At 50.6% G+C, this 27678-nt stretch overlaps 1 protein-coding gene across 2 annotated transcripts; it reads right to left on the reverse strand.

The window, feature by feature from the left end:
* Nucleotides 1-638: 638 nt before the first annotated feature.
* SELPLG (selectin P ligand) lies at nucleotides 639-26371 on the reverse strand. 2 transcript variants are annotated; one of them, XM_082417534.1, is made up of 2 exons: nucleotides 14220-26371; nucleotides 639-3274 (listed from the first exon to the last, which is right to left on the reverse strand). In XM_082417534.1, the coding sequence occupies exon 2, from the start codon at nucleotides 3267-3269 to the stop codon at nucleotides 1947-1949; it is 1323 nt and encodes a 440-aa protein (XP_082273660.1). In that variant the 5' UTR covers nucleotides 3270-3274; nucleotides 14220-26371; the 3' UTR covers nucleotides 639-1946. The 2 variants fall into 2 exon arrangements, with proteins under 2 accessions (XP_082273660.1, XP_082273659.1); XM_082417533.1 differs by lacking the exon at nucleotides 14220-26371 and adding an exon at nucleotides 6772-14205.
* Between the last annotated feature and the right edge of the window lie 1307 nt (nucleotides 26372-27678).

The raw sequence follows: 27678 nt of genomic DNA on the forward strand, positions 1-27678 counted from the left end.
CTGATTCTGTCCCCCACGGCCCTGCTGCCTTTCGTGTTCCTCCTGCCTTTCCCCAGTCTCTCCTGTTCCCCCAACCCGTCTCTCCGAGCTGCAGCCAATACCCCTCAGATTCAACATTTTCTCTGAACTCTCTCTCTGTAGGTAATGCCCTGGAGTGGAGGGGTCCTGCATTCCCAAAGAGGCCCCTGGAGGTATTTTTCTAGAAGAGAAAAAGTCCCCTGAGATGAATGTTTTAGAAGGTAGAAGTGAGTGTGTGTGTGTGTGTGTGTGTGTGTGTGTTGTCCTTCTCCCTGTACAAAAATGACTAAAAGGCGTTGGGAAGCAAAAATCAAGAGTTTGAATCCCAGCTCAGGCACTGTCAGGAAGTAAGCCAGGCTCTTCACTTCTCTTAAGCCTTTGGCTCCCTGATCTGACCCTCAGGGTCCACGTGGGTTTCAGTGCTTAAGTAGGGCCACCCGCTGTCCTGATTGCTGGAGCTGAAAGTCTTATATCCCACGATATAGGACTTTCAGTGCTAAGATCAGGGCAGTCTCAAACAAACCGGGACATCTGGTCACTCTACACTTAAGTCGGGGACAAGCTAACTTATAGAGCCTAACCCAGCCTGCTGCCTGTTTGTAAACAAAGTTTCAATAGAATTCAGCCAAACCCATTCATTTATGACACAGAGTCGATCACTGCATTCATGCCACGATGACAGAGTCGAGAAGTTGCAACAGAGGCCACGCAGCCTGCCAAACCTGAGATATTTATGGTCTGGCCCTTTAAGAAAAAGTTTACTGGCCCCCAACTCTACATGACAGGTGGTCAGTTGTAGGAAGGCCTTGTAGGGTGTGGCCAGGCTCCCCCTGTGAGGAGGGGCCGCTGGGTGTTAATGGGAGATGGGCCCCATGTAGAACAGAGGGGTCAGGGTGGGCTTCTGGGGAGGATGGCATTGGTGTTTAGAGGGGTATCTGGCTGAGATTTGGCGGGGGTAACCAAATTCTGTGGGCTTGAACTGGGTCACGGGAGGTGCTGAAGAAAGTGGTTCCCGAGGCCAGCACCCTCTGTCCTCCAACAGCCTGAACCCCGCCTCCCAGCTGCCCAAGGGTACAGCAAGATGTGCCCTGAAGTAACCGCAATGGCCCGTGCAGGGGTCTTCCTGAGGGGCCTGGGGCTGGGCGTGAACAGCAGAGGACCAACTCCCCACCTGAAGGAGGCACCTTGGTACCTTGATGCATTCGTTCAGCCATCGCTTGTTTACCAAACATTTACTGAGTGTCTGTGCTCTCCCGGGCCCCGAGCTGGGCCCTGGGAGACTTCGGTGAACAAGGTAGAGCCCACCCTAAAACAAGGCCACAGGGGGAGGCGAGGGAGGGCGGGACGGGGGTCACTCTATCATCAGATGGAAGCTCATTGGTCCACAAAGTCCCAAAGAAGCCTGTAGCCTTGGGCTTTCCAAGCCTGCCCAGCCCTCACATACCCAGCCCTCACCCTGGGCTCCTGGGAGAGATACCCCAAATGGGGAGTAACAGGAAATGAACTCAGGAATGCCGTATTCCCCCCCAAAAGTGCCCCCTTCCTGTGCGGTGACCATGGCCACCAGAAGAAAGTGGCAGTGGGGGTGTGGGCAGGGAACCCTGAGTCCTCCTGGGCACATGGGGATGGGATTCCAGCAGCTGTGGGAGGCGTTAGAGGGGGCCAAGAACACATGGGAGGCAGGGAGGTGGGGGAGCCTCTCCAGCCTCCACTGGAGGTTCCGTTTGTCAGGCCTGCTTTGGTGCCTGGACCTTGGCTGCTCTCAGTCCCGTGTAGGGTGGCCAGGGTTCCCACCCTGAACATTCCCATTCCCAGGGGGCTCCAAGGAAGCCCGGACCCATGGCATAGAGCCTGGGTATGGGTGGTGGCCCAGCAGGCTGTGGAGGCCGCTTGGGGGGCTGGTCCTGCTCAGGCAGCCGGGCCGGGAGCTAAGGGAGGAAGCTGTGCAGGGTGAGGTCATCCCCCTCGCGGTCCTCCCCGGGCCCCGCCTTCAGGCCCTGGCTCTTGGCCTTGGGCAGGCGCCCGTTGGCCATGGCAGCTGGCCCCTCACCCCCCTCGGGCAGCAGGGACGAGATGCAGACCATCTCAGTGGGGGAGTAATTGCGCACGGGGTACAGGTGGTTCTTGCGGGACAGGCGGATGGCCAGCACCACGGTGCACACGAGGAAGACGGTGGCCACCAGGGCCAGGATGAGGATGGCCAGCAGGCACTGCTTCACTGAGCTGGGGTCAAGCAGGCCCTCTGTGGGGCTTGGGGCCACGGAGCTCCGGGGGAAAAGACTCTGACCATATTTCCGTTTGTCGATCAAGTCATCAGATGAATTGCCAACTGCCACAATGGTGCTCTTGGGAGGATCAGAGGGCACAGGAAGGGCTGTGGTTAGGCCCCTTGTGGTAGCAGGTCTTGTGGGCAGGGTCTTCACAGTGGCTGGATCTGTGGGCAGGGCCCCTGTGGTAGTGGGCTCCATGGAAAGAACTGCTGTGGTGGCCAGTTCCGTGGACAGAACCTCTGTGACTGTGGGTTCCACGAACAGGGCCTCTGTGGCAGTGGATTCTGTGGACAGGGCCTCCGTGGCAGTGGGTTCTGTGGACAGAGCCTCCGTGGCAGTGGGTTCTGTGGACAGAGCCTCCGTGGCAGTGGATTCTGTGAACATGGCCCCTGTGGACAGGGTCTCCATGGCTGTGCGTTCTGTGGCCGGTGCCATTGTGCTTGCTGGCTCCGTGGGCAGGGTCTCTGTGGACAGAGCCTCTGTGGCTGCAGGCTCTGTGGCCAGTGCCATTCTGCCTGCTGGCCCTGTGGACAGGGCCTCTACTGCAGCTGATTCTGTGGATGGATCCTCCGTGATGGGAGGGATTACAGTGACTGGTTCTTTGGTCAGAGTGACCAGTAGGACCAGTTCCATGCTCAGATTCCCAGTGGCTGCCCCTCCTGCATCCAGGACAGCAGGGTCCCTTGTGGCCACCTCCAGAGTGGTTGGCTCAGGTGTTAAAGGCCCTGCAGACGCTCTCTGCTCCAATGTTCCCATCACAGGCAGAAGCTTGGGGGCCTCGGTGCTATAGTTAAGCATTTCTGGAGGGTCCGTCTGTATGTCATAGTCATATATGTCGGAGTCGTCCTCATCCACTTCTCTCCGGCCACGGACACGCAGGGGGCCTGGGGCCTCCTCGGCTCCATCCTCCAAGGTCTCCCACAGCTGGAGGCTGCGGCCAGGGCCCAGCAGGGCCAGGAGCAGTAGGAGTTTCAGAAACATGGCACCTGGAGGGGGATACGGACAGAGGGATGTCAGGAGAGCTGTACCCCTGGACCTGCCAAGCACCCTCAACAGCCACAGCTGGGAGCACATCTGGCCTGGGGCATCCTTGTGATCCAGCACATGCCTGGTGCACAGAAGACCCTCAGCAAACAGCAGCTATTATTACTTAACAACATCAATGAATCCATCTTGGGGGTAGCCCTTCAACTCCCTCTACATGGTGCATAGAAATGTATTTGCCTCCTTATTCTTTTTTATTAAAACTTTTTATTTGTGGGCAAGACAATCTACTGGGGTGTGGAAAGATAATATTAGATCTTCTAGTTATATTAACTTTTATGTCACTTCTTAATTTCTATTTTTGTATACATTTATAATATATTATGAGTGCAGTGGTACTTGTATACAATTAATAAATAGATCAATGTTCTTATATCGTCCACTGATGGGGTCCATGAGCAAGAGTTTGGTGGCTTCAGCTTTGCAGGATAAAGCTGTTCATTTGGCCCTTTGAGGCCTCTCAGAGTCCGATCCTGACTCCTCTCTCCACATCACTCTGTTCCACTTTCCCTTATCTTGGCTCCCATCCCACACAGCCCTGTCCTGTCCCTCAGATTCTCAGTTTTCTCATCCTTTCTTGGTGTCTTGGCTTGGCCCAGTTCCCTTTGGCCGGGTCCTCACTTACATGATGGGATGACAGCACCTATCCGGAGACTATTGTGAGGATAAGATGAGGTGATACCTGCAAAGCCCTTAGCACCTTGCTCCCATCTCCAGCTCCCACAGAGGGCAGCTACTTCAGTTCTTTCAGTAAATCTATCCCATAAGTCCTCAAGGGCCCAGAGCCATCAACTGCTCTATCTGGGGCCAGGAGATAAACTCAAATCTTTTCCGAAGAGGCTGTCCTCAGCGAGTTGACATCCATCTCATTTGCCTGTGAGTAGGGAGGGCCACTGTCCATCCTGGTATCACCCCTCAGCCTCCCGAACAGGTAGCCAGAAAGGGCAGTGCCTTTCCCTTTGGACATCTCATTGATCTTTCTGCTTGGCCTTGTGAACGCTCATGCCTTCTGGATTTCCCTCACTCCCCTTATGCTCCCCCTGGCACTGGCTGGTGTCTGTGGGATTCAAAATCTTGCAGCTGAGACTCCTGTGGTGACCAATAGCTGTGTTCTGGGGCAGGATTCATATATCACTCGATTCCCTGACATAGCACCCTTCAGCAATATGCAGTCCCAGGCACAGTGTCTGGGGCAGAGCCTGGATAATTTCCAGTACCTTTCCTTGTTTGTTTTTTTAATTGGAGTATAGTTGATTTAAATGTTGTGTTAGTTTCAGGTGTACAGCAAGGTGATTCAGGTATACATATATTGATACATATATCTATTCTTTTTCAAATTCTTTTCCATTTATTCAATACCTTTCCTTGCACTTCATGTAATTCGGGGCAGAGAGCAATTGTTCGTCATTCTTTGAGTGACTGTAACTCACTCATGGATCCCTCAGCTTCTAGGCTCAATCCAACCTCTCACATGTTAGTTAGAATTATGATGGTTTCTAAAATGCCAGTCTGATTTTATCTTAAAATAATTTCTTAAACCAAACTTGATGATATTTGCACCAGACACATCTGGCTCTCACAGTTGTCCTCACTTTACTGAGGAGGGATGAGGCTCAGAGAGGTAGAGCAACTTGCCCAAAGCCACACAGCTGCCGAGTGGCAGAGATCAGATTCGAAGCCAGCGAGGACTCAGGAAGGCTTTGTGGAGAGACCTGATCTAGTTGGAGGGGCAGAAGGAGCAAAGGCTTGGAAAACAGCTTAGCTTGATGGGTTTGTGGCTGCTATTGGGGATCCAGCTGGGGAATGGAGGGCAAAGTAAGAATAAGGAGGACCTTGAAGGCCGTATCACCCAGAAAGGTCAGCCCCCTCTGTACTGGGTGCTATGAAGGGCACAAGATTGAGGGCACAGATTGTGGGGTCTAACAAAATGATGTTCAAGTCCCAGCTCTGTCCATTACAAGAGGAATGACCTTGACCCAGATCTTTGCCTTTCTGAGCCTCAGTTTTATCTGTAAAATGGGAACAACAAACACTACCCATCTCACAGGGCTGTTGGGAGAATGCAATGAGATGAGGGATTCAAAAGTTCCAGGCTCACAGTAGGTGCTTAATAAGTGTATTATACACACACACACACACACAAACACGCACACACACTCTGCCTCTGAACTTGCCTTTGGGAGGCAGACTGTTTTGCACAGGGGGTCGAGTTCCTTCTTGGGGGAAGAGAATATGGCCTAACCTTGGCCCCACTTTCCTGCGGGTGGGGGACTTTAGGAATAAGCCACCAGCTCTAGGACATATTTCATAACTATGAAGACTCACACCCACCACCCCCACTTGGGCAGTTCTCGGTTCCTGGAAGGCAGAGCCCTCAGTCACTTCCTGGAAGCAGAGAGGGAGAAACAAAAACAGAAGACCCAACCCACCAGTTCCTGGGTCGGGGAGGCAACTGGGCGAGTCAGGGAGGCTGGGAGGGTACTATGGAAGGGACCAGGTTGTGTTCCCCAATGTGGGCTCTCCCCCTGCACCCATCCCCACAGTCCCCTGCACACAGAGGCAGCCTGGGGTGGAGGAGAGACCACTTAGACGCTGTGTAACCTGAGCAGATCGCTTCATGGAGTCTGAGCCTCAGTTTCCTCATCTGTAAAATGGGCGATACTGTCTCAAAGATGAGAATGGAATGAGATGCTGCAGGGAAGATTCCCTGATGCTGGCATCCAGCAGGGGGCGCTGTGGACAGAGGAGCAGAGGAGAGGGGGCCCTCCAACTCAGGGAGAGTACAGAGATGGCGACCTCCCTACCTCCCTACATTAGGGAAGCAGTTAGGGAAGCTGCAAAGACCTGTGTGAGAGCAGAGACCTCCCTGCCTGTTTGGGATGCAACCGTGAGCACTAGGAAAACCAGCATCTCCCTGCCTGGGCCTAAGGCGACCAGCTCATCCCAGACATCCGCAGTGTTAGCACTGAAAATCCCTCGTCCCAGTCAGTCTCAGGCAATCCAGGTGCCTAGTACCTGCCATACTGTGGGCTTCAAGGGGAAGGGACCAGGGACACAGCAGCCTCTAGCCAGGCCGTGGCTGGGCAGGCTTCAGCCCATGTGACTGAAACCCACATGGCTCCCAGAGGCTCTGTGGCTCCAAAGAGTCACGCAGTTAACAAGGAGAGGAGCAGAGCATAAGCGCTGTGTATGGCAGGTAGGATAATAACTTTAATCTTCGCTAAAACACATTTATGATGCATTATAAAACCCCCAGTGCGGATGGATCATTTCATTATCTCATCATCTGGGGGCCTCATTCATCTTCACCTCCAGCACTGGCTGCTATGGTTCCTGTTACACAGATTAGGGAAGCAAGGCTCAGGGCAGTGAAGTCACTTCCTTCAGGCCCCACCTTTCACCTCTTCTCTCCTCTGATGGCAGGAAAACAGTCACTTACCACAGGAGTGGGGTGGGCAGGGCTCAGAGAGAGGGGCAAGGAGATGCCACATCCTATTTTTCTTGTTGCTTGCTTAACGGAGGAGGTCAGACACTGCCCATTTCCTGTCTTCACCCGAAACCAGGGTGCTTCTTCCCCAAGCCCCACCCAGGCTGTGTGGAGGAGCGAGCTGCCAGGGGCCACACCCCAGCTCTGGAGACTGCGCCACATGGCTGCCCTGGACCACTCAGGAAAGATGCTTGTAGGACTCAAGAAGCTTGGGACCTCCCATTTGGAATCCTGAATCCCAGGAGTCCCGGCGTTCAAGAGCTTGAAATCTCAGGATCCAAGACTGAGCATCTCAGGGTGTGGGTTGAGCAGCCTCGAGAGAGGGGATCCAGCGGAGGCCCAGGTGTCCCCCGAGATCGCAGCACAGGTCTGAGTCCTGCTGCACTGGACATGTAACCCAGCAGGACCCTGTGGGGCCTTCCCAGGACAGACCACTCCCCCATATCCTCTGCTTTAGCTCCTCCCTGAAGTACCTAGATAATAGTATCTGATGCACATTTCCTGAGTTGTTTTACAGATGCTAAAACCCCCACCAGATGGAAGAAATTAACTACTTGATGACCCCAGACCTGGCGCGTGAGGATTGATAATGTTAACCCCTGTGATGCCACCCTGTTACCTCACCATCGACCAATCAGAGAATTGTGCACGAGCTGATCACAGCCCCTGGAACTCCCCTCCCTCACCTGGCGTTTAAAACTGCTTTGCTAAAACTCATCGGGGAGTTTGGGCTTTTTGAGCACTAGCTGTCCTGGACTCCTTGTCTGGCGCCCTGCAATAAACGCCGCACTTTCCTTCACCACAACATGGTGTCAGCAGATTGGCTTTACTGCACACAAGCGAGCAGACCCCAGTTTTGGTTTGGTAACAGAGAGGATCTGGCCCAGCTCAGGATCAAATCCAGTAACAAACCAGATCCAGTCCCAGTTCTGTCGCTTACAAGCTGTGTGATCTTGGGCAACTGAAAACACCTCTCTGAGCCACAGGTTCTTCACTTGGAACACAAGATACCAGTAGCGCCTACACTTTGTGGGGTTGTTATGTGTTGAAGTGAGCTGATCCAGGTTGAGCGTTTAGCACATAGTAAGTGCTCAATAAAGGCCAGCTGTTGTCATTGTCATTCTGCATGTAAGGCCACATCCCTGAAAAATCTACAGCCCTGGGACAGCTTTGACACACTTCTGACCTTGTCAGTCAGAGAGAGCTGGGGCCAGGAGCCCCAGAAACCTGTCTCCACAGCAAGTCCTGGGTGCCATACACAGCCTTGGTCTCCTCTGGTTTGTGTATCAAGTGTAGACAATGTGCTGGACACTGTTCTAAGAGCTATGCATGAACTATTAACTCACTCGGGCCCCACAACCTCCTCGTATTAACCCCACATGAAACATGGGGAAACTGAGGCCCACTTGGTGCTTAAAGTCACATGGCCAGTAAGAGAAGGAGCAGGAACTTAAACCTGGTTGGTCTTGCTCCAGAGCCCACCTCATAGTCACAGCTCTGTACCACTTGTGAACATGACCTGGCCATTCTCTGGAGCCGAAGCAAATGCTCCCTCCTCCAAGAAGCCTTCCCAGATTGCCCAGGCATCATTAGTCCGGTTGTTTAAACCTTTTTTAAAAAATGTTTGTTTACTTTCAGAACATTCATTCCCATCAGCTCATAAACACTAAGAGGACAGGAACCACAGACATCTTACGGCTCACGCTACACGCCCAGGGCTTAGCAGACGGGCAGGTGCTTGGCGGACGCTGTGACATTGGTCCATTGGAGCACAGGCACTGTGGCTGCCCTGCTGCCCCCACCAGACCACAAGTCTCCACAGGATCCCTGGCCTCCACAGGCCTGGCATCCTGGGGGCTCATTAAAGGTGTGTTGCAGGAGTGGACACAGGAGTGAGGCAGGGCAACAGGCATACAACTGCACAGGATGTGCCATCTGCAGGATTTTGGCCTCACATTTGTCATCCTGCACTTCCCAACCTTTTCTAATCAATTACCCCAGCCCTATCAAGGAGGCTTTCCGACATTACTTTTCCTAATTACCACCCGCGCCCATGAAATTTTAATACCGCAGATATATCTGTTGAATGTTCTGTGACCCTTTACAGGGACACAAACCATAGTGATAGCTAAGATTTTTTTTGCCTTCCCTCCCACCCTCCAAAAAACCCAACTCTCAACTGTCGTACCCAAATTTGCTGGCCTGGTACAGAGGAAGTGAGGTCCTTTCACAAATGAATTCATTGAGACTTACACCTGGTTTTAGTTCAACAACTGACAATTTTCAGAGGATATCTGTCTGTCTGTAGACAGATGGACCAGCACACAGACACACGCACAGATACACACCAGCCATCTGTAACAGAGAAGAACAAGCCTGACTCCATCTTGTATTTCTGTCTTTAAAAGATGGGGAATGTTTCAACTATCCCTAAAGAAAGTCCTCTGGGGTGCATGTTGGATAAGTGGTCTGATTACAGCTATGAACCCATGAGTAAGAGGAAGATGATATTTTATTTTAACAGTGTGTGGCCACAGTACCTGTTAGGATCTAAGGAATGGTGGCCTTTGAATGGCTCTCTAAATTACAATACAATCCTGAAATTAGAGCTATTCTGTGAAGAAGCAGGGAAGAATGATAAAATCCCCTACATGCAAGCATTTGTGCTATTACATCAGGATGAGAAAAAGTCAGACAGTTGTCGCCTTAACGGTATAAAGGCTTGAAAAGAAACCCAAGGCAAGAGCTGTCACACAGGAAGACAAGGAAGGGAACAAGAATGAGGATACACTGCTCCAAACCTTAAACACTCCCCTGGCTGAGCTGGGGCCCAGCCACTCCAGCCACTATGCCAGTACATCTACCTCTTCCACTGCCTCCCATTCTTCTTGCTCCAGCCCCAATTCCCAACACCGGGGCTCAGGTAGTGGCCAGACTGGCTCCCTCTCCTTATAGGGATCAATTATTTTCCTGGGCACAGGGACCTCGTCTGGTATCACCATCTAAGACCCAACAGGGCACCCAATTTGGACTGGGAGCCACTCCCAGAGCAGGGCAATTATCCAGTAGGGTGCCTAAATGAAAATGGCCAGCTGGCTGGGTTTCTATGGACGCACAGTCCCTTGTCAACCTTGGACTTGTTTAATTGGACAATCCTCCGTATAGGGAGGATCCTTTCCGAATGACAGAATTGTTTGCTTCCATTTTTGCCACCCATCACCCTTCCTGGACAGACATACACATTCTTCTCAACATGATCCTTACAGGAGATGAAAGGAGAATGGTCACTGATAAGGCCAGGGAAGAAGCGTACCAGCTCCACCTAATGGACCCAAATGGTACACCCAAAGCCCACCTAGCGGCACCCACAGTTGAACCAAATTGGGATCCTCAGTGAGGCAGCAATGCCCTCATTAGAACACTGCCCAAAGTGCATCTTGGCAGGACTTCGAAAAGGGGTCCCAAAACAAAAGAGTTTGAAAATATTCAAGAAATTCAGCACAAATCAAATGAAGACCACTCGGAATTTTTGGAAAGGATTTATCAGACCTACAGACATTATACTGATGCCAATCCCAAGGGCCCTAAAAATACTAGAAAGGTAAACATGAACTTTATCAGGCAAAGTGCCCCAGAAATCAGGAGAAAGTTACAAAAATTAGATGGTGCATTTGGAATGATTCTTTCTCAGTTGGTAGACATTGCTTTTAAGGTATTCAACAGCAGAGAACGCAAACAGAAAAAGAAGGCACAAGGTGAAATGTACTTTTCTAACTGTTGCATTGGATTCCTGGAAGACAGGAGGCTCTGAGAAAGATAAGCCAGCACTAGGTAAAGAAAAATGCACTTATTGTAAAGAGAAAGGACATTGAGAAAGAGAATGCCTGAAATTAAAGAGCAAGAGAGCTAAAGACATGGAAGCAACGTAAATGTCCAACAACAGATGAATGGATAAAGAAGGTGTGGTATATATACACAATGGAATACTACTCAACCATAAAAAAGAACCAAATAATGCCATTTGCAGCAACATGGATGGAACTATAGATTATCATACTAAGTGAAGTAAGCCAGAGAAAGACAAATATCATATATCATTTATTTGTGGAATCTCAAAAAAAAGATACAAAATAACTTACTTACAAAACAGAAATAGACCCACAGACATAGAAAACAAATTTATGGTTACCAAAGGGGAAAGGGGTGGGGAAGGGATAAATTGAGAGTTTGGGATTAACATATGCACACTACTATATATAAAATAGATAAACAACAAGAACCTATTGTATAGCACAGGGAACTATACTCACTATTTTGTAATAACATATAAGGGAAAAGAATCTGAAAAAGAATAGATATAAATATATGTATAACTGAATCACTGTGTTGTATACCTGAAACTAACACAACATTGTAAATCAACTATACTTCAATTAAAAAAAAAAATTTTTTTTTAAAAAGGAGGGCTAAAAAAGGAAAGGAGTGGGGCCTCTCAGATGGTAGAGAGGGAAGAATGTTTAGGTGATGAATGAAGAGGCCCAGGGGCTCCTCTGGTTTTATGACACTCAATTCAAATATCCCCACAGGAGCCCCGGGTAAAATTGACAGTGGGAAGCAAACTGATTGACTTTCTGGTAGACACAGGGGCAATGTACTCCATGCTAAACACTAAGTTGGCACAGAGAACATCCCAGTCTACCCCAGTCACTGGGGTATCAGGGGAAGTACAGAGCGATCATTTTCAAACCATTGGAGTGTCAATTAGGAAATCTGATATTAAAATGTAGTTTCTTGTACATGCCTGAATGCCCTATCCCCCTCCTGGGCCAAGATTGCCTCTGTAAACTAAATGCTCAAGTGACTTTTTCACCAGGACACCTTGATATCAGAGTCCCATCAGAACATGCTTTAACACCTACAGAGGGCTCTCCTAGAAAACTCAGAAAAGCAGACAGAACTTGATCCCCCTGAGGTCTACAGAAAGGTAAGATGAGAAGTTTGGGCTGATGGTGCCCCAGGAAAGGCAAATTATTCCTCGATTTGGATTGCCTAACACCAAAGTGACAATGGGTTTGCTTTTGTCTACAAGTATAACCCAACAGGTATCATATTGATTGGAAACTACTCATTTACCTTGGGATAAGTCTTTGCTAGTTGCCCGGCGACAGATTACAGCGGCTCCCAGAAGCAAGCTTAAATTAAGCCCTTTTGAAATATTGGATGGTAGGCCATTACAGGTGTCTGCCCAGGCAGGAGAATCTGTAGCCACTAGGTCTGCAGACTTGGACTTGCAAGCCATCAGAAGATCTTAAGTTGTTGTTAACAGCCTACCAGCCTCCTATCAGATAAGTAACGATGACTTTACTCTCCCATTTCACTTGTACTTGTTGGAAAGGAAATGCTTTAATAAAGTTATCTGTGTGGCCAACAGGGGAAATATGCAAAGACAGCTCAGGGCAGAGCAGCCTAGGTGCCCTCATCCCAAGTGCTGGAGTTTATATATATGTTCAAGTGCTTGTCTAAGTGTTACGACAGGGCCATGAAAAGGGGGAGCAGTGTCATGATGCAAACTGCTTATACCCAGCCTAGGACTCGGGAATACTTCCAGTTCCAAGTTGATAAATTCCATTCCACCATCACCCCCTCCTTGCCCCCGTTCAGCAGGAAGTAGCCAGAGTGGTCATCACCCCTTATCCCGCAAGATTGTGGAATGGACATGGACAGTAGGGAATTGTAACAGAGAAGAACAAGCCTGACTCCATGTTGGATCTATTCCTTTAGCTCTAACCTTTGTGCTCTGTTGCCTCTGCTTAGTCCTACTGGCTCTGCACCTTTGTAAAGGAATGTCACCTACAGCTTGAAATATACATAATATCCTTTCTCAAGGCTCTGCGTCCCGGGCTTGACCTTTAAAGGTATAACACTTTTCCATTCATAGAGAGATTAAAAAGTTGCAGAACAGAAAATAACAATTGTCTTGTTGGAGGTTTACAGGAACATTGTGACCAGAACTATGTGGACAGCTGCAAGAAAAAAGGATTCCAGCACCAAGAAGTTTGCAACAACCAGCCACACCCCCTCCGCTTTTAGTACACAAGAAGCCTGAATTCTAACTCAGGTAAGAAGGTTCTTTGGGACACTAGTGGGCCATCTTCTCAGTCTGCTGGCTTTCCAAATAAAGTTGCTATTCCTTGCCCCAACACCTTGTCTCTCGATTTAGTGGCCTGTCCTGCAACAAGAAGTACAACAGGTAACAATCCTACTTCCTTCTAGCCAGAGGCCACCCCCCACTGTCTTCCTGCTCCAGCTCAGCAAAGGAGACTGAGAGACAGAGGCCTTGGGTCTTTGTGGGCTCCATGAGGGTCCTGTGGCCAGATGGGGCCACCACAAGTCCAAGCTCGGCCACCTCCCAGCAATGCTGCCGTGGGCTGCTGCTTCTTCCCTCTGAGCCTTGGTTTTCTCATTTGTAAAAAGGGGGCAGGGTTCTCAGATGATTCCCTGGCCCCTCTGAAGGCCTAGGTTCCCAGGAAGTGCTCAGCCTGGCATCCCAGCCCATTCCATTGAGTTTCAATCCCCCCTGTCTGCCGGCCAAGCCCAGTGAGGGCGGCATCTACCACGTAGGGTGTGGCCTGCCTGGGGCCAGGGAGCCACTTCCTGAGGAAAAAAGAATTCCAGGAGACCAGAGCCTGCCCGCCCTGATCCTTGTCTATGGGCGTGTGTGTGTGTGTGTGTGTGTGTGTGTGTGTGTGTGTGTGTGTGTGTGTGTGTGTGTGTGTGTGTGTGTGTAAGGGGATACTGCTTTAGCCACCAGCCCCCCACCATTCTCTTTTATGCTCCTAAAGCACCCCAGATACAAAAGTAATAAGAGTATTCTAATCATTATTATTTTCTCCTTTGCTAGCAGTAGTATCTTAATACTAATATTTTAACAATTTGCTGTGGACAAGCATCACTTTCTCAATCCTATAAGAATGTGAAAAACACAGTTTGCAAACACTAGTTTTATGGATCCATAGCCTGAGCAAATCCTTCCACCTCTCTGGGCCTTGGTTTCCCAACCATGAAAGAAGGAGTAGGATGATTTTTAGGGAAATGCTCCTGATTTCTCCAGTTTTTTGAATTCAGAGTAACCCCCAAGCTGGAAGCTGCTGGCAAACCTGACAGGAAAGGCAGGATGGAAGAGAGCAGGATCCGGAAGAGACAGCAGAATAAGGCTACAAACTCCAGGCAGACCTCAATCCCGAGTGGCCAGGGATTTGGGGTGTCCTTTCCAGGGGCTGCAGCTCAGGCTCTGCCCAGGGCTGCCCCCCAGCCTGCCCTTGGCTGTCAGGCAGGCCCGCTGGTCCCTGGAGACCCTGCCACCCAGCCACTCCCTGTGGTTTTTGCAAGCTGGCACTTACCGTGCTCAGCAGAGCATGAGATGGCTGCCTCGTGGGCCCAGGAGAAGCGGCTTCTCTGCTTTAGCAGCAAGGACCCAGCCTGTGCTGCCAAGCACGGCTGTGGCACCTCTGCCGTGGTCTCAGACCGCTCCAACCCCCAACGGCCGTGTGTAAAAGAAGGAAGCAAAAGTGTGGTTACTCAAGGCCACGTGACGGCCCACACCTCCTTGTTTGTTGCAGCTTTGGGGACGCTGATCAAGCTTGGGTGGGTAGTAGGAGACAGGGCCCTGCTGAGCCCGAGGTTACTCTTGGGTTCCTGTAACCACGAAAACACCTAGAACCACATGGAAACTTGCAGGGGACGGGTAGTTGGTGGGGGAGGGGGGCGGCCCAAGCTGAGAAATGCCACAGCACTACTCCACGGGGATGGAGTGTGGAGGTGAGAGGGCACCCGTCCTGGAAGGGAGGGAGTGACCAGATGCAAAGGAGGACGGTGGGGAAGCCAGCAAGTAAACAAGTAAACAGACCGTTAGGACACAGTGTGGTCATGTCACCCCAGGGTGAGCCAGGGAGGGGCCCCTAACCCACCCTGGGTCGGGGGGGAGTTGTCAGGAGACTCTTCCAAGGAGAAGTGGCCCTTGAGATGACAAGTAGGGATGGGCTAGGGGTGGGCTGGGCGGGCAGGCCAGGGGGAAAGCAGCAGCCCAAGGAGAGCTCAGAGCAAGAGCCAAGGCTGAGAGGCCTGAGAACGCACAGACTCTCAAGGAAACCAAGGAGGAAGGGCTGTCCCCCAGGGTCTGGCCAGCGGTTCTGTACGTGGTGGGGCTCAGGACACATGCAGAGAGGTTCGCATCCTGCCTTGCACACAGGTTGTTTTAAACTGAAAATCAGAGCCCCAGTGGGTTGTTCACATGACAGAACCTTGATCACTTTAGGAAGCTACAGAGGGAAGGGGCCCCAAACTCAGTCTGTACAGACAGGGAAACTGAAGTCCCCAAAGAGGAAGGGAGACCCTCAGAGCTTCCTGCTCCTCTTCAGAAGGTGGGGGAACAGCCAGCCCTCAGGGGCAGGGGCTGAGAAACTCTGAAAGCCTTACGCAGGAGAGGAAGGCCACTTCCCGATCATAAGCATTCCAGGTACGTCTCTTCTAGCCTGGGTTCACAAGCACTTTGGGGGCGGGACAGTCTCTCTGCTAGGCTCTGCCCTGGATGTCCAGCCCGAATCCCAGCGCATCCTGAACCACGGCCCATCACCAGACCCACGGGTGTGAAGCCGATGGCAAGATCCCTAAGATGCAGCGGTCAAGGAGAGAGAGCGGACCAGGAGTCAGGGACCTGTGTGCCCCTGGGGTGACTTCCCCCCATCCAGGTCCCAGTCCCCCCCCCCCACCCCCAGTTCTCTATCTATAAAATAGGAAACCTCCAAAGACGGAAGGTTCTCCAAGAACTGGGGAGGATGCTGATGGCCAAGTCAGAGGGGCACGAGGGTGGCTCTGACAGGAACTTCCAGCAGGCCAATCGCCCACCTGTCAGGGTGGAGAGGGGAACAGCCATGACTTTGCAGCAGGCAAGACCCAGTGAGAGTCCAGCTCTGGGTCGACAGTCTACACCGAGAGTGACTGACCATCCCCGCCTGCCTGGGACTGAGCGGGCTCCTGGGATACGGGACTTCCAGTGCTAAAACTGGGTCAGCTCCAGGCAAACTGGGATGAGTTGGTTGTCCTAGAGCAGGGACCAGCCCCTCCCAGGCCATAGGGCCAGGGGACCTGGTCATTTGTTCTATTCTGAATGGGGTATCAGAGGCTGTTAGCTGCACCTGCGGCACTGGGGTGGGGTACTGGCCAGGGGGTCCAGAGCAAGCAGATGCAGAGCCCTGCATCTCCCAGATGCCTCCTTCCCTCCGTGACCCTCATGCAGCTACAAGCTGCTTCTCAGAAGATTTGGGCACAGCCTGGGGAAAAGTTAATTCTGCCACTGTCCAGCCCCCCAGTCCCTTATGCCCCTATGAGCTTTGAGAACCATCCAGGAGCAGTGCCCTGGAAGGGACCACTCTCAAGAGCAGGGGCCTCGTAACTGGCCTTTTACAAGCTGCGTGACCTAGGCAAGTCACTCCTCTGGAGCCTCAGTTTCCTCACCTGCAAAGCCTCGTAATACAAACGCCTAACATTTCCTTGGCCTCTGCTATGCGCCAGACGCTGTGCATCTATCCGCTCGTAGGCTCACAGCAGCCCTTGGAGGTCAGGATGCTGAGGCTCAGAGCGAGGCTGTGCCTTGCTCAAGGTCACACAGAGTCAGCGGCAGAGGCCAGGGAGCCAGAAAAAAGCCCCCAACCTCCACCCCTGGCCTGGGATCGTGCTGGCTGAGTATTTGAGTGCTGGTGAATCTTCTCTATACCAGCAAGTGCTCTATGTAAGGGGGAAGGTAATAACTTAGCAGCAGGTAAAGCTATGTCAAGGGAAGACTTGTGCCGCTAAATCTGCCTTGTAGAGGAGGAAATATTGCTAAGAGGATGCTGGTTCTAGGCGCCTGTGCGAAGACCATAAAAGCACAGCACACCTCGTGGCCCATAAACACCTGTAAGATGCAAGCATTCAAAGTGAGCAGGTATCCACTTCCACAAACGGAACTCAGAAAAGTACTCCAGAATGCCTTCAAAGATTGAAGCGATGATATTTCACCTAAGAAATATTGGGAAGAAACATGCAAGTCCCATACGATGGAAACCTGTCCCTTAATGGGATAAGACGCAGGGGTTAAAGTCACATTTATGCTGAATGCTTGTAAAGCACTCACACCTCGTTAGGTGTAAAAGCAGGGTATAAAAATGTATAAACAGCATACTTTCAACGGGGTGTGGGTGCTTAGAGGATGGACTGAAAAAAAAGCTTACAGTGCCCTGTAAGCATGACAGTGGCCCTTTCTTTCTATTTTCCTTTTCTATAATTTTAAATAGAAAAATGTATATAATGATGTATATGTCAGCTTTATTATCAGGAAACAGATTTTAAATTGTACGAGGACTTTACAGACACCCTACATTTCAGGATGGCTAGACAATCTGCTGCTTTTGTCTGTTTCTATCCTTATGGGGTCTTTGGGGGCAGCTCCTCCCCCCCCCCCACAACCTTGTGTTTTTCGGGGCTGCCAACCATGGTTTCCCAATGCCCCCTGGCCACAGCGATGGGACCAATGATATCACTTCTCCAAATGCTCCTCAGCCTGACTATGGAAGATCTCCATGGAAGATTCTCTGGAGGGGTTTAAGAACCTGCTCATATCATAGACTTAAACTCTCAGAGAACAACGCATTCCCTAGAATAGAATCAGGGAGCTTTTTCTATAAAGGGCCAGAGAGCAAATCTTTTCAGCTTTGTGGATCTGTCAGTAACTATTCAACTCTGCAGTTGTAACATGGAAACAGCCATGGTCCATATGTAAATGAATGAGCATGGCTGTGTCCCAACAAAATTTTATTTACAAAAACAGGTGGAATTTATTTACAAAAACAGGTGAATTTGTCCCACAGTCTGCAGTTTGCTGACCCCTGACCTAGAAAAATGGAAGTCACTGGCTATGAGGAGAACCAGACTGGAAAAGGGACCCACCTGGTCCCCATTGATGGGCAGAAAGAAACACTGGTTCCCTTAAGACTACACTGCTGGCTTTCTCAGTGCAGGGCACATTTATTGAGCCCTGACAAGTGCCGGGCACTGGGATGAGCCACAAGCAGGACACACACTGTCCTTGTCCTCTTGGGGCCTTCAGGTTAGTGGTCAGGCCAAAAGCTACCAGGTAGGGCCACTGAATGCAGCCGGGTAGAAAACACAGGCCTAAGAATCAGGAGAATTGGGTCCTTGCTTCACATTTTCTGTGTGGCTTTAGGGAATTCACTTGAGCTCTCTGAGGTTGGATCATCTGGAAAACGGAGATTTGAATGCTTAGTGCAAAACAATGGAACGGCTCAGTTAAGGCCTGAGAGTAAATAGGTAGGGCTGCCGATATAGGCAGAGGCCAACTGCCTCACCTCTTTGACTCCCTGAGTCCATTTACCCTAAAACTCAAGAGCAAAACCTGCCATAGGTTTCAGGATGCCATTCCTCAATGAATAAGAGCAGAAGCCCCTTCTTTGCTCCAAGTGCAGGAACTCTCTCCCTATGCAGGATTCAATGGCTCCCCGTTGTTTTTAGAATAAAGATTCAAATCACCAGCACGGCTGGCAATGCCTAACCACCCCCCTCACCCCTGGCCTCATGTCATTCACATGCCCCCTTGTTCTCTGCTCCAGCTCCTTTTTTTAAAGCTCCTTTTATATTTCCCCCTGACACAGGGTCTTTGCATGCACAGTTCCTTCTGCCTGGAGCAGTCTTTACTGGTCATCACCTGGGTAACCCCTCCTCACTCTTCAGACCCAGTTCACGTGCCCCCTCCTCAGGAAAAGCCTGTCCTGCCCACCCTGCCCCATTCTGCGATCTCAGAACCCTGTGCCCCTCTCCAATGTACATGGGATTATCTAATAAATGTCTATTTCCCCGGAAGCCCCAGGAGAAAACCATGTCTGTTTTGTTCACTGTGGCATCTCCTGGGCCAAGCACAGAGCCTGGCACATAGGAATAAAAACTGCTAACATTTGTCAGGTGCTTCTCTGTGCCAGACAGTGTCCTAGGCTCTTGATATATGCTAATTTGTTTCATCGTCACAATTGCCTCATGAGGTAGGTACTATTAGTATTCCCATTTTATAGATGAGAAAAACCAAGGCCCAGAGAGATTAAGTAACTTGCCTAAGGTCACACAGCTAGTTAGTGGCAGAACCAGGGTTTGAACCCAGGCTGTCTGATTACAGAGCCTGCGTTCAATCAGATAAAAGGCTGTTGAATAAATATGTAAGTAATTCCAGCTTTTCCTGGCTGGCCCTGCCTGCGATGATTGGTCCAAGGGGATGCAATGCTCCCCACCACCCTCTAACCTGAAGTGAGCAGCTGGGGTGTGGAGCAGGAATTACAATCAGCAAAGCCAATGGGTGTTAAGTTCCCTTCTCTATCAGAGTCCAGTGGTGGGCCTTTTGGGAAGGGAACAAAGGCCCATTTATGGGCCTTTTGGGAAAATGTGGTCCTGGGCATGAACTAAAGCCTGTTACTGCTGGAGCAGCCCCATCTTAAAGGGAACGGCGTGGCTCCTTGGGCCGCCAACTGGACGACTAAGGATTTGATATCCAAACAGTCCACAACCTCCTTATACTCAGACCCTCCTAGATGATCATTTGTGCGCTAAATGCGGTCGTGCTTCCGTCAGCTGATGGGTGAAAGTGCTGCAGCTGCCACATGGTGACGGTCACAGCCTCACGGTGGGCACCCAGACCCAACGGCCTCACCACTGCCTGTACAGCTCTGCTTGTGCAGAGGCCTATTTGGTTGTTGCTCCTTAGTCGTTTCTGGTTGTGGAGTGCAGTGGGAAACTGTTCTTATGAAACTTAATACCATAGAGACAAAGAGAGGAAGCATTAGGTGGCCAAAGCCAGCAGAGCTTAGCTTCAACGTGGTATTCACCAGACATAAGCTGGTCAGTTATTGAGGAAAACAAGAAAAAACAAACAAAAAAACACTTGTGGACTTCTGGAAATATGTGGATAGGCAAGGACTGTATCTGACAGGCCAGGAGTAGCTGAGCTCTGATCATCTTTGTAATTTGCTGGGGACCCACGGGGCCCCTCCCTCACAAGATGTCCACTTCCTGTAGGACCCTATGCCCATTTCTCTGAAAATGGAAAAAACTGCAGGAAAACGGGGGTGGCATCCCATAGAATCATGCCTGCCTTCCTAAGTGGCCATCATGCCTCCTAGGAAGCTGGGGCTCAGGGAAGGGTCCAGGTGGGCCAGACCGCAAAGCCTGTGGCTTCCTCTCAGACAAACAGGAGTCCAGCTGGCAGCGCAGCAGTTTTCAAATATACCCACAGGACCCTTTGTTCAAGTGAAAGCAAAGGTCTCATGAAACAGAGAACAGAGATATTCTAATAAAAGGCCCAGCCCTGGAGAGGCAGAGGGGAACCAAACCCAAATGCCTGCCCTTCCCTTCCTCCTCCCCACACATCCTCTTTGACCCAAGGGACGGCTCACAGGCTGCCATTGGTTGATTTGAATGTCCGAAGGGGAAACGGCCACTTTGGGGGCCACCACAGCCAGGACGTCATTCTGTTAGGGGAACCAATGAACAAAACTGCCCTCCCTGGCAAGGCCCAATAGTAACCACTTGCATGAGTTACCTGACAACAGGACCTCCTGGTAAGGAATGCAGAACTGACAAGCTACCACCAACCAGAAGAATTCGGGAAAGGTCAGGAGATGCCGGTCCATGTGTCCTACCAACCTCCCAGAATCCTTCTCGCTGGAATCTATCTTGGCTGAGTGATGCGCGTGCCACCGGGAAGGACCATGAGTCAGAATGATTGGCCAGAGGCAACCCGGAAACTAACCCCATCACCATTAAACCCGAGACTGCGAGCCACGTGGCAGAGCAGTTCTCCTGGGTTCCCTCACCCTGCTGCTCTCGGCCTGGGTGCCCCTTCCCAATAAAGTCTCTTGCTTTGTCAGCACATGTGCCTCCTCAGACAATTCATTTCTGAGTGTTAGACAAGAGTCCACTCTTGGGCCCTGGAAGGGGTCCCTCTTCCTGCAACAATTCCCCTCTCAAATGGGAACAGAACTTTGAGGAGTTCACATTCAGCCCGATTCTGGCTGCCTCTCAGGAGCTGGCTGCTGGGATGGGAGCCTGCAAAGTAAGCCAGTCCTCCAGAGCGAACAGGGACTCTCCAGGGCTCACTGGGTCAGCTTAGGGTGGACAGTGGCCAGCGCAGGGGCTGGTCCCAGACCTAGAAGGCCAGACGGCAATCAAATCTAAAAAAGTGCTCCAGACTCGATGATTTCTCCAAGGAACACAGCAGCTGAAGAAATCAATGCCTCCAAGGAGCCACCCCAAGCACTGGGCCTGGGCTTGGCCCTAAAGGTACAAAGATGAAGAACTCTGGGCCTCGGAACTCAAGGGCCTCTGATGAGGGAGACAGAGCTGCATGAGGCAGGAGTTTTGGTTGCAGACAAACTCAACTCAAACGAGCTTAGGTGGCAGTAGGATTCCTGGGGTAACTCGTGCAGCAGGATCTCGGGCATGGACTTGGGGAGCAGAAGGGACCCAGAGCGTTTTCTCCATCACTGTGTACCTGTCCTGCCTGCCTGCTAGCTCCCTGCACCCCCAAATCCCAGGCCTTTGTAAAGGAGAGCTCAGATTTGCCGGCACTGAAGGTGGCGGGCTCGCTGGTCCAGCCTGGGGCGGACTGGGGACAGGGGAGGGTCATAATCTGGAAGCAAAGCACTGTTGCCCAGATAATCCAATAGGTACCCCCATCTCAGATAATAATGTCTATACTTTCAATTCACTCATTCAACAAGTATTTATTAACACCATATGCCAGAATCTAGGGATACCACAGTCAAGTTCCTGTCTTGTTCTCATTCAATTTGGGAGAGACAGAAACTCAATGAGTTGATAGAGCTGGTGGTGATAGGTGTTATGAGCCCTGCAGACACTGGGGGTGGGGGGGAAGGATGGGTGGTCCAGAGAGAACAGCACATGTGAAAGCTCAGAGGTAGGAGGCCTTGTGACAAGGGGACATCATAAGAGGTCAGGAAATCGAGGGCCAGCTTCAACTTATTGTGAGGATCTTATAGCTCTTATTCTGAGTGGGATGAAAAGCCAATGGAGGGTTCTGGGCCTAAAAACAGGAGTCAGCCAACTTTTTCCTAAAGGGCCAGATTGTAAATATTTCAGGCTTTGTGACCATTGGGTCTCATTGTAAATACTCAACTCTGAGGGTGTAGAGTGAAAGCAGCCATAGATGCTGCTCAAACAGATGGGTGTGGCTATGTTCCAATAAAATTTATGGACACTAAAACTTGAATTTGACGTAATTTTTACTTGTCACTGGGTTTTTTCCAGCCATTTCAAAATGTAAAAAAGCTCTTCTTAGCTTGTGGGCTGTACAGAAACTTTCAGTGAGCTGGATTTGGCCTGTGGGCCTTTGTTTACCCAACCCTGCCTTCATACCTTAAGAGGTTACTCTGGCTGCTGTGTTGAGAACAGACTAAAGCAGGGGACAACAGGAAGCTTGGTTTGGAAGGTGTGATGGTTAACTTTTATGTGTCAGCTTGACTGGGCCACAGGGTACCTAGAAATTTGGTCAAGTATTATTCTGGGTGTGTCTGGGAAGATGTTTCTGGGGGAGATGAACATTTGAATTGGTGGACTGAGGAAAGCAGACTGCCCTGCCCAGTGTGAGTGGGTGGGCCTCATCCAATCAGTTGAAGACCAGACTGGAACAGAAAGCCTCAGTAAGCAGGAACTCCTTGTCTGACTGCCTCTGAGCTTGGTTTTTTGCTGCCTTTGGACTCAAACTGAAACACTGGGTCTCCAGTTGGCTGACTGGAGATATGGGAACTTGGCCTCCATAATCATGTGAGCCCATTCTTATAATGAATCTCTCACTATGTATATGGACACATCTTATTAGTTCCATTTCTCTGGAGAACACAGTACAGAAACTCAGCTCATATCAGAGATGATGGGGGCATGAACTATCAGGGTTACAGCAGCAGTGTGAGAAGTAGCTGGAAGATGGATGTATTTTGAAGCTGGAGCCAACATGAGTAGCTGATAGGAGACAGGAACCAGGTGGGAGGAAGGCAGGGGCCAAGTCAAGGGGGCTGTCCTAGGGGAAGCTGAAGAGCTGAAGAGGGGAACCACTTATGTCTCTCTCAGAGATCTGGACAGATTCTGTTCTAGAAAACATCACTCTGGAAGCAAAAAAGGGAACAGGCGGGCAGAGGTAGAGGAACCAGTTACAAGGCTGTTCAAACAGTGGACTGGTCACTCTACAAAGGGGGGTTTCTGGCAGATGCCCAGATGCCCATATGGGAATCTCCACCTTGCCGTCTTTTGTGACATTTGAATCCACTGCCCTGGTGGAAACTGGCCAGGGTGGTAAGAACTCGCTTGTCACTTTGGGAACTGCAGTTGAGAATGGCAGTACGTTAACCAGGAGGTGCTTTGTCTACCTTCTACAATCCAAATAGCATCTTGGCACAGAAATGAACCTGCAACAACGTCCTATTATATATGGGGCAACTTCCCAGTTCTCAGACCTCGTCGCTTAGAGCTCCAAAGCTTGGATTTTGTTGCTGAAACCCTGAAGGTTGATTTCTCTACCTTCAGGGAACTGAGCTTCAGTCCAAACAATGTTTCCTGGCTGGGCCACTTGGTCACTGGCTCCACTCCAATTTTCTGCAGGCCCCTTAAAATCTCGTATTTCCTCAGTGAATGCCAAGATGAATGGAACCATGGTGGGGAGGGGTGGTTTAGAAATGAGTAATGAGAAGAGAGCAGGGCTGTGAAGAAGGTGAAGGCTGCCCTGCCCCCTCAGCTGCTGCAGCACCTCAGGGGCCCCGGGACGCTGTGCGTGACCCGTTCACACTGGGATCGGTCCGCATCACCTGGACTAGTGGGCCGTGAACGTGGGGAAGGTACTTACTTTGTGTTTGAAGCCCTCAAGCAGAGCACCCGACACCAGGCCAGCTCCTTGCTCTTCCCCTTTCAGACACTGATGACTGTCCGTTTCTTTCAACCCAAAGCTTTCCCTATACCCACAACTGTCTGCCGGGCCTTTGTCTGAATCATTTCTCTCCAGTGCTGCTCCAAACCCACCACATCATCCTTTCCAAAAACATTCATTGAGTCTTTCAGATCAGCATGAGGAAGCCTCCATTAAAAAAACAACAACAAAAAACTCAGCACCTAGTGATTCTGGTAACAGAAGAGATCCGTCCACTTGCTTTTCAACTGCTTCCCAACCTCCTGAGCTGAGTGCTTCAGTGGATTAACTTCCGGTCTGACCCGGCTCCCCAGGAATCGGGACCAGCACTGCTCTCCCCTCACGGGAGCTGGGTTCCTCCCCCCAACACTCCCTGTCCCCCATTCATGAACTCAGGATCTGAAAATCAGCTTTCTCACCCAGTTTCATTTCCACGCAGTAACGTGAAACTACACTGAACCTCAAAGAGCCCACCAGCCTCTCTCAGCTCACCTTCCTCAAGGTTGCAACCCGTCTACCAAACTTGGCAGCCACCTGACCCCTGAGGATCTTTGGACCAGGAGTAATTTCTCTCTCTCCACTTTTCCATTCCAGGAACTTGCCCCAAGCACACTATGACTAGCGTCTACTAGCAAACCCCTTCCACTTCTAAGTTTGTGTTAAACCGGTTGCTGGTGGACTAAATTCCTGGGGGAGGGACGAAGAACACTGCTATCTGCATGTCAAGACCCTCTCGGACTTAAAATTGGACACACGCCACCAGGGAGGTGAAACCATCCCATTCAAACAGAGGCGGCAGCTGGGACTCGGATTAAGCATACTAGAAGATACTATCCCATACTGTATTGGTTGGAAACACATTTCCCAGTTTCCATGGCCTTCCTTCGCTTTTTGGACATATTGAATATGTAATTTGATTTTTCCGCAGCCAACCTATCTTTTCTCTTGTGATTTATTCTATTGCCAGTCTGAAGTCTAGATAAAAAGGAACTTATTTTTACTTCTAAATTTGAAAACAAAACTACTGACCCCATTAAGCACGGACACTGGTGTTGCTGGGAGGCGCTAAGGAGTCCCTGCCCCTAGAGCGACTTCAATGTCCCACCACTTCCTTCCCCACCTCTGACTTATGATGCCTGCTTTAAGGTACTATTAATTCATCACTCATACATTACTTTTAATAACTTCTTTCTGGGAATAAAGACATTTATAGGAAATTTAGAAATTCAGAAAAAATCCAATTAATGAAAAATTACCCACAACTGCTACCCTACATAGCAACATTTGTGGTCTTCACCCTACACAGAAATATTCATTATATCAATATAGGCACATACCCCTAAAATGGTTTGTCAAAAACAATCTGTTCTGGGGTGGTTAATAATCGAGCCACCCTGCTGGACTAATTTTCACTCTTCCAGTTCCCAAACATGCCTCTCGCTAGTGTCCTTGGGACAAAATTCCCAGAGGTGAAAATCCTGGGCTAACAGGTAAGAACCTCGAAAACGCCTATCTACCCTGTCAACCTGCCCTCGGCAACAGTACCAATTTAACACACTCCCTCCAGCAGTGGAGGAAAAAACGTTTTTCATCTGAAAAAGGAACAAAGGGCACTGTGCAGCTGCCCACCTGCAGAAGGAGAGGTGTGTGTCCTTGACCGTCTCAGGTCTGTGACCCAATGATGGCTTTAGGACGTGGGAATGTGTTATCAGCAGAAAGGGAAGGGCCGCTTCGAGTTAAGTGATTCTGAAGAGCCAACCAGAATTCTTCTGGACACAGAACACCGAGTACAGCAAGGGAAGGAGGCTTTAAAAAACGGAAGTTCTCCCTCGACGGGGCCTGGCTGGCTGCTGTCTGGGGCCAACGTGGTAACCCTGGGTCTTCTGGAAAAGGAGCAAGGCGGCCAAGGTGAGAAACCAGTCGGTCGTAAACGTCCCGCACCACGCATCTGCCCCCTGACGGGGGGCACCGAGGGGCTGCAGACGGAAGCAGCCGACTTCCACTTCCTGAAACCGCAGACGGGCTGACCACGACCCTGGCCGCCGTTGCCGCACAGACTACAGCAACTTCAGAAGAGGGTGTTCGAGGACGGGAGGCTTCGTGCCAACTAGTCATCATAGTGGCATTTAGAAAAACCAAATGGAGGGAAGTTCTTTGCTACCATCACTGAGATGTCATGGGTCAATGTTTCAGTGCAAATAGGGAAGCGGAGAGAGGGCCAAGAAATTCAAGTGACCTTGAAAACCTTCTGCTGGAATAAAAAGCACAGTTAAGCCAAGAATACTGGGCTTCCTACCGAAGAAAGAGCTGCTTTCCAAGGCACCGATTCCCAGGGAATCAGCTTGTCGTAGGACCCATGGTGGCCGTGCAGTGGGCTCCTTAGGTGGCCAGACGTGGCTATTCCTCTCACCTGAACTCTACGCAAGTCTCGTCCCTCCTTCACAATTCGGGGCTCATCCAGACTAGACTATCTGCCCCAGATCCGCCCCTGGCAGAGGCTGGAGGCAGGACAGACCCCACTCCACCTGCGGAACCCGGGGCCCACCCACATGCGCCCCGTACTTACCCCCCGAGAGGGTGGTTCCAGCGGGTCAGAGACACTGGGTCAGGCAGCAAGCTGCGTGCTGCCTCAAAGACAGTGGGCGTGCGAAATAAACACGGACACCGTTTGGTAACCAATGATTTTTTTTTTTTATCTTTGAAAATGGAAGCAAGTGTTTTGACAGAATACGATGGCCGCTCTATAAGAGCCGATCTAGGAGTAATTCACTGGTTTTCCTCTGGGATAGCACGGATTTAAAAAAAAAAAAAAAAAAAAAAGGCAAAACAGGAAAAATAATCCACAGAGCTTGAGGCGCCAACTGAGACTGGCGGGGAATCCGTTCATTAAATAAGCCATACACTACACACTAAGATCAGGATAACTTGCCCTTGCCCTCCTCTTCTCTCCGAACCACATTCCCTACGGTGTTTCACCACCATCAACAATTTTGTTCACTTCATTAATTGGGTGTCAGAACCTTAGAACACTTCTGAATCTTAAAAATGAAGGTCCTCAGCAGATTATGTTGATAAAGAAACACATACAGGTTTGAATATAAATCACTGTAATTATTGTTTTCTTAACACCTCATTATCCACTTTAATATTTAAAACACACGCACGCACACACAAAACCACACCAAACATTCATTCAGATGCCCTGAAACCATGGAGACAGCAATCCCAGGACTGGTAAAGAACACAGTACCTTCTTTTCTACTCAGACACGAGGACAGCTCGACCATGCAGCCCAACCCACCGACGCCACACTCTGCCTCAGCCTGGGTCCCCGCACACAGACGCTTCCAGGCGGTCCCGAACCGTCCCCAGGCCAGCGAGAGCACGTGCAGGCGCCCCCACCGTGGTCCTAATGCATGACACGACTCCCGTTCCGCCACAGACACTCAGCCCTTCCAAAGCAGAGGCTCCTTAAATCTTGTTTCTCAAGCACGCACTCTGAGAAAATGGAAATGGAGAGAAGTCCCAGCTAACCCGGGAGTGGGGCAGGCCATGGGAGCTCAGTGTCTGGCCGGGGGCTGCGTAGTCTCTGTGCTCGGACCCAGCCACGGTGCAGCTGCAGCGGGGCGCGGGGGAGTTTGTGAAGAGGGTACGCAGGGACCAGCTGCACCATCAAAGCTACAGCAGACGTCTGCTTCCTTCTCGACCCTCCTCCCCAGTCTCAATATTCAACAGCACCCTCTGGCCTCAGCTTAGCAGAATGCAGTTAGCACCGAAAGGCAGGAGGAGGGAGGGACGGCCGGGGGAGCCCTGAGAGAGGGGGCTGCATACAGGAGGGAGAAGAAAGG

The sequence above is a fragment of the Balaenoptera physalus genome, assembly GCF_965194825.1.
Source record: "Balaenoptera physalus genome assembly, chromosome: 12".
Classification (NCBI taxonomy): Eukaryota; Metazoa; Chordata; class Mammalia; order Artiodactyla; family Balaenopteridae; genus Balaenoptera; species Balaenoptera physalus.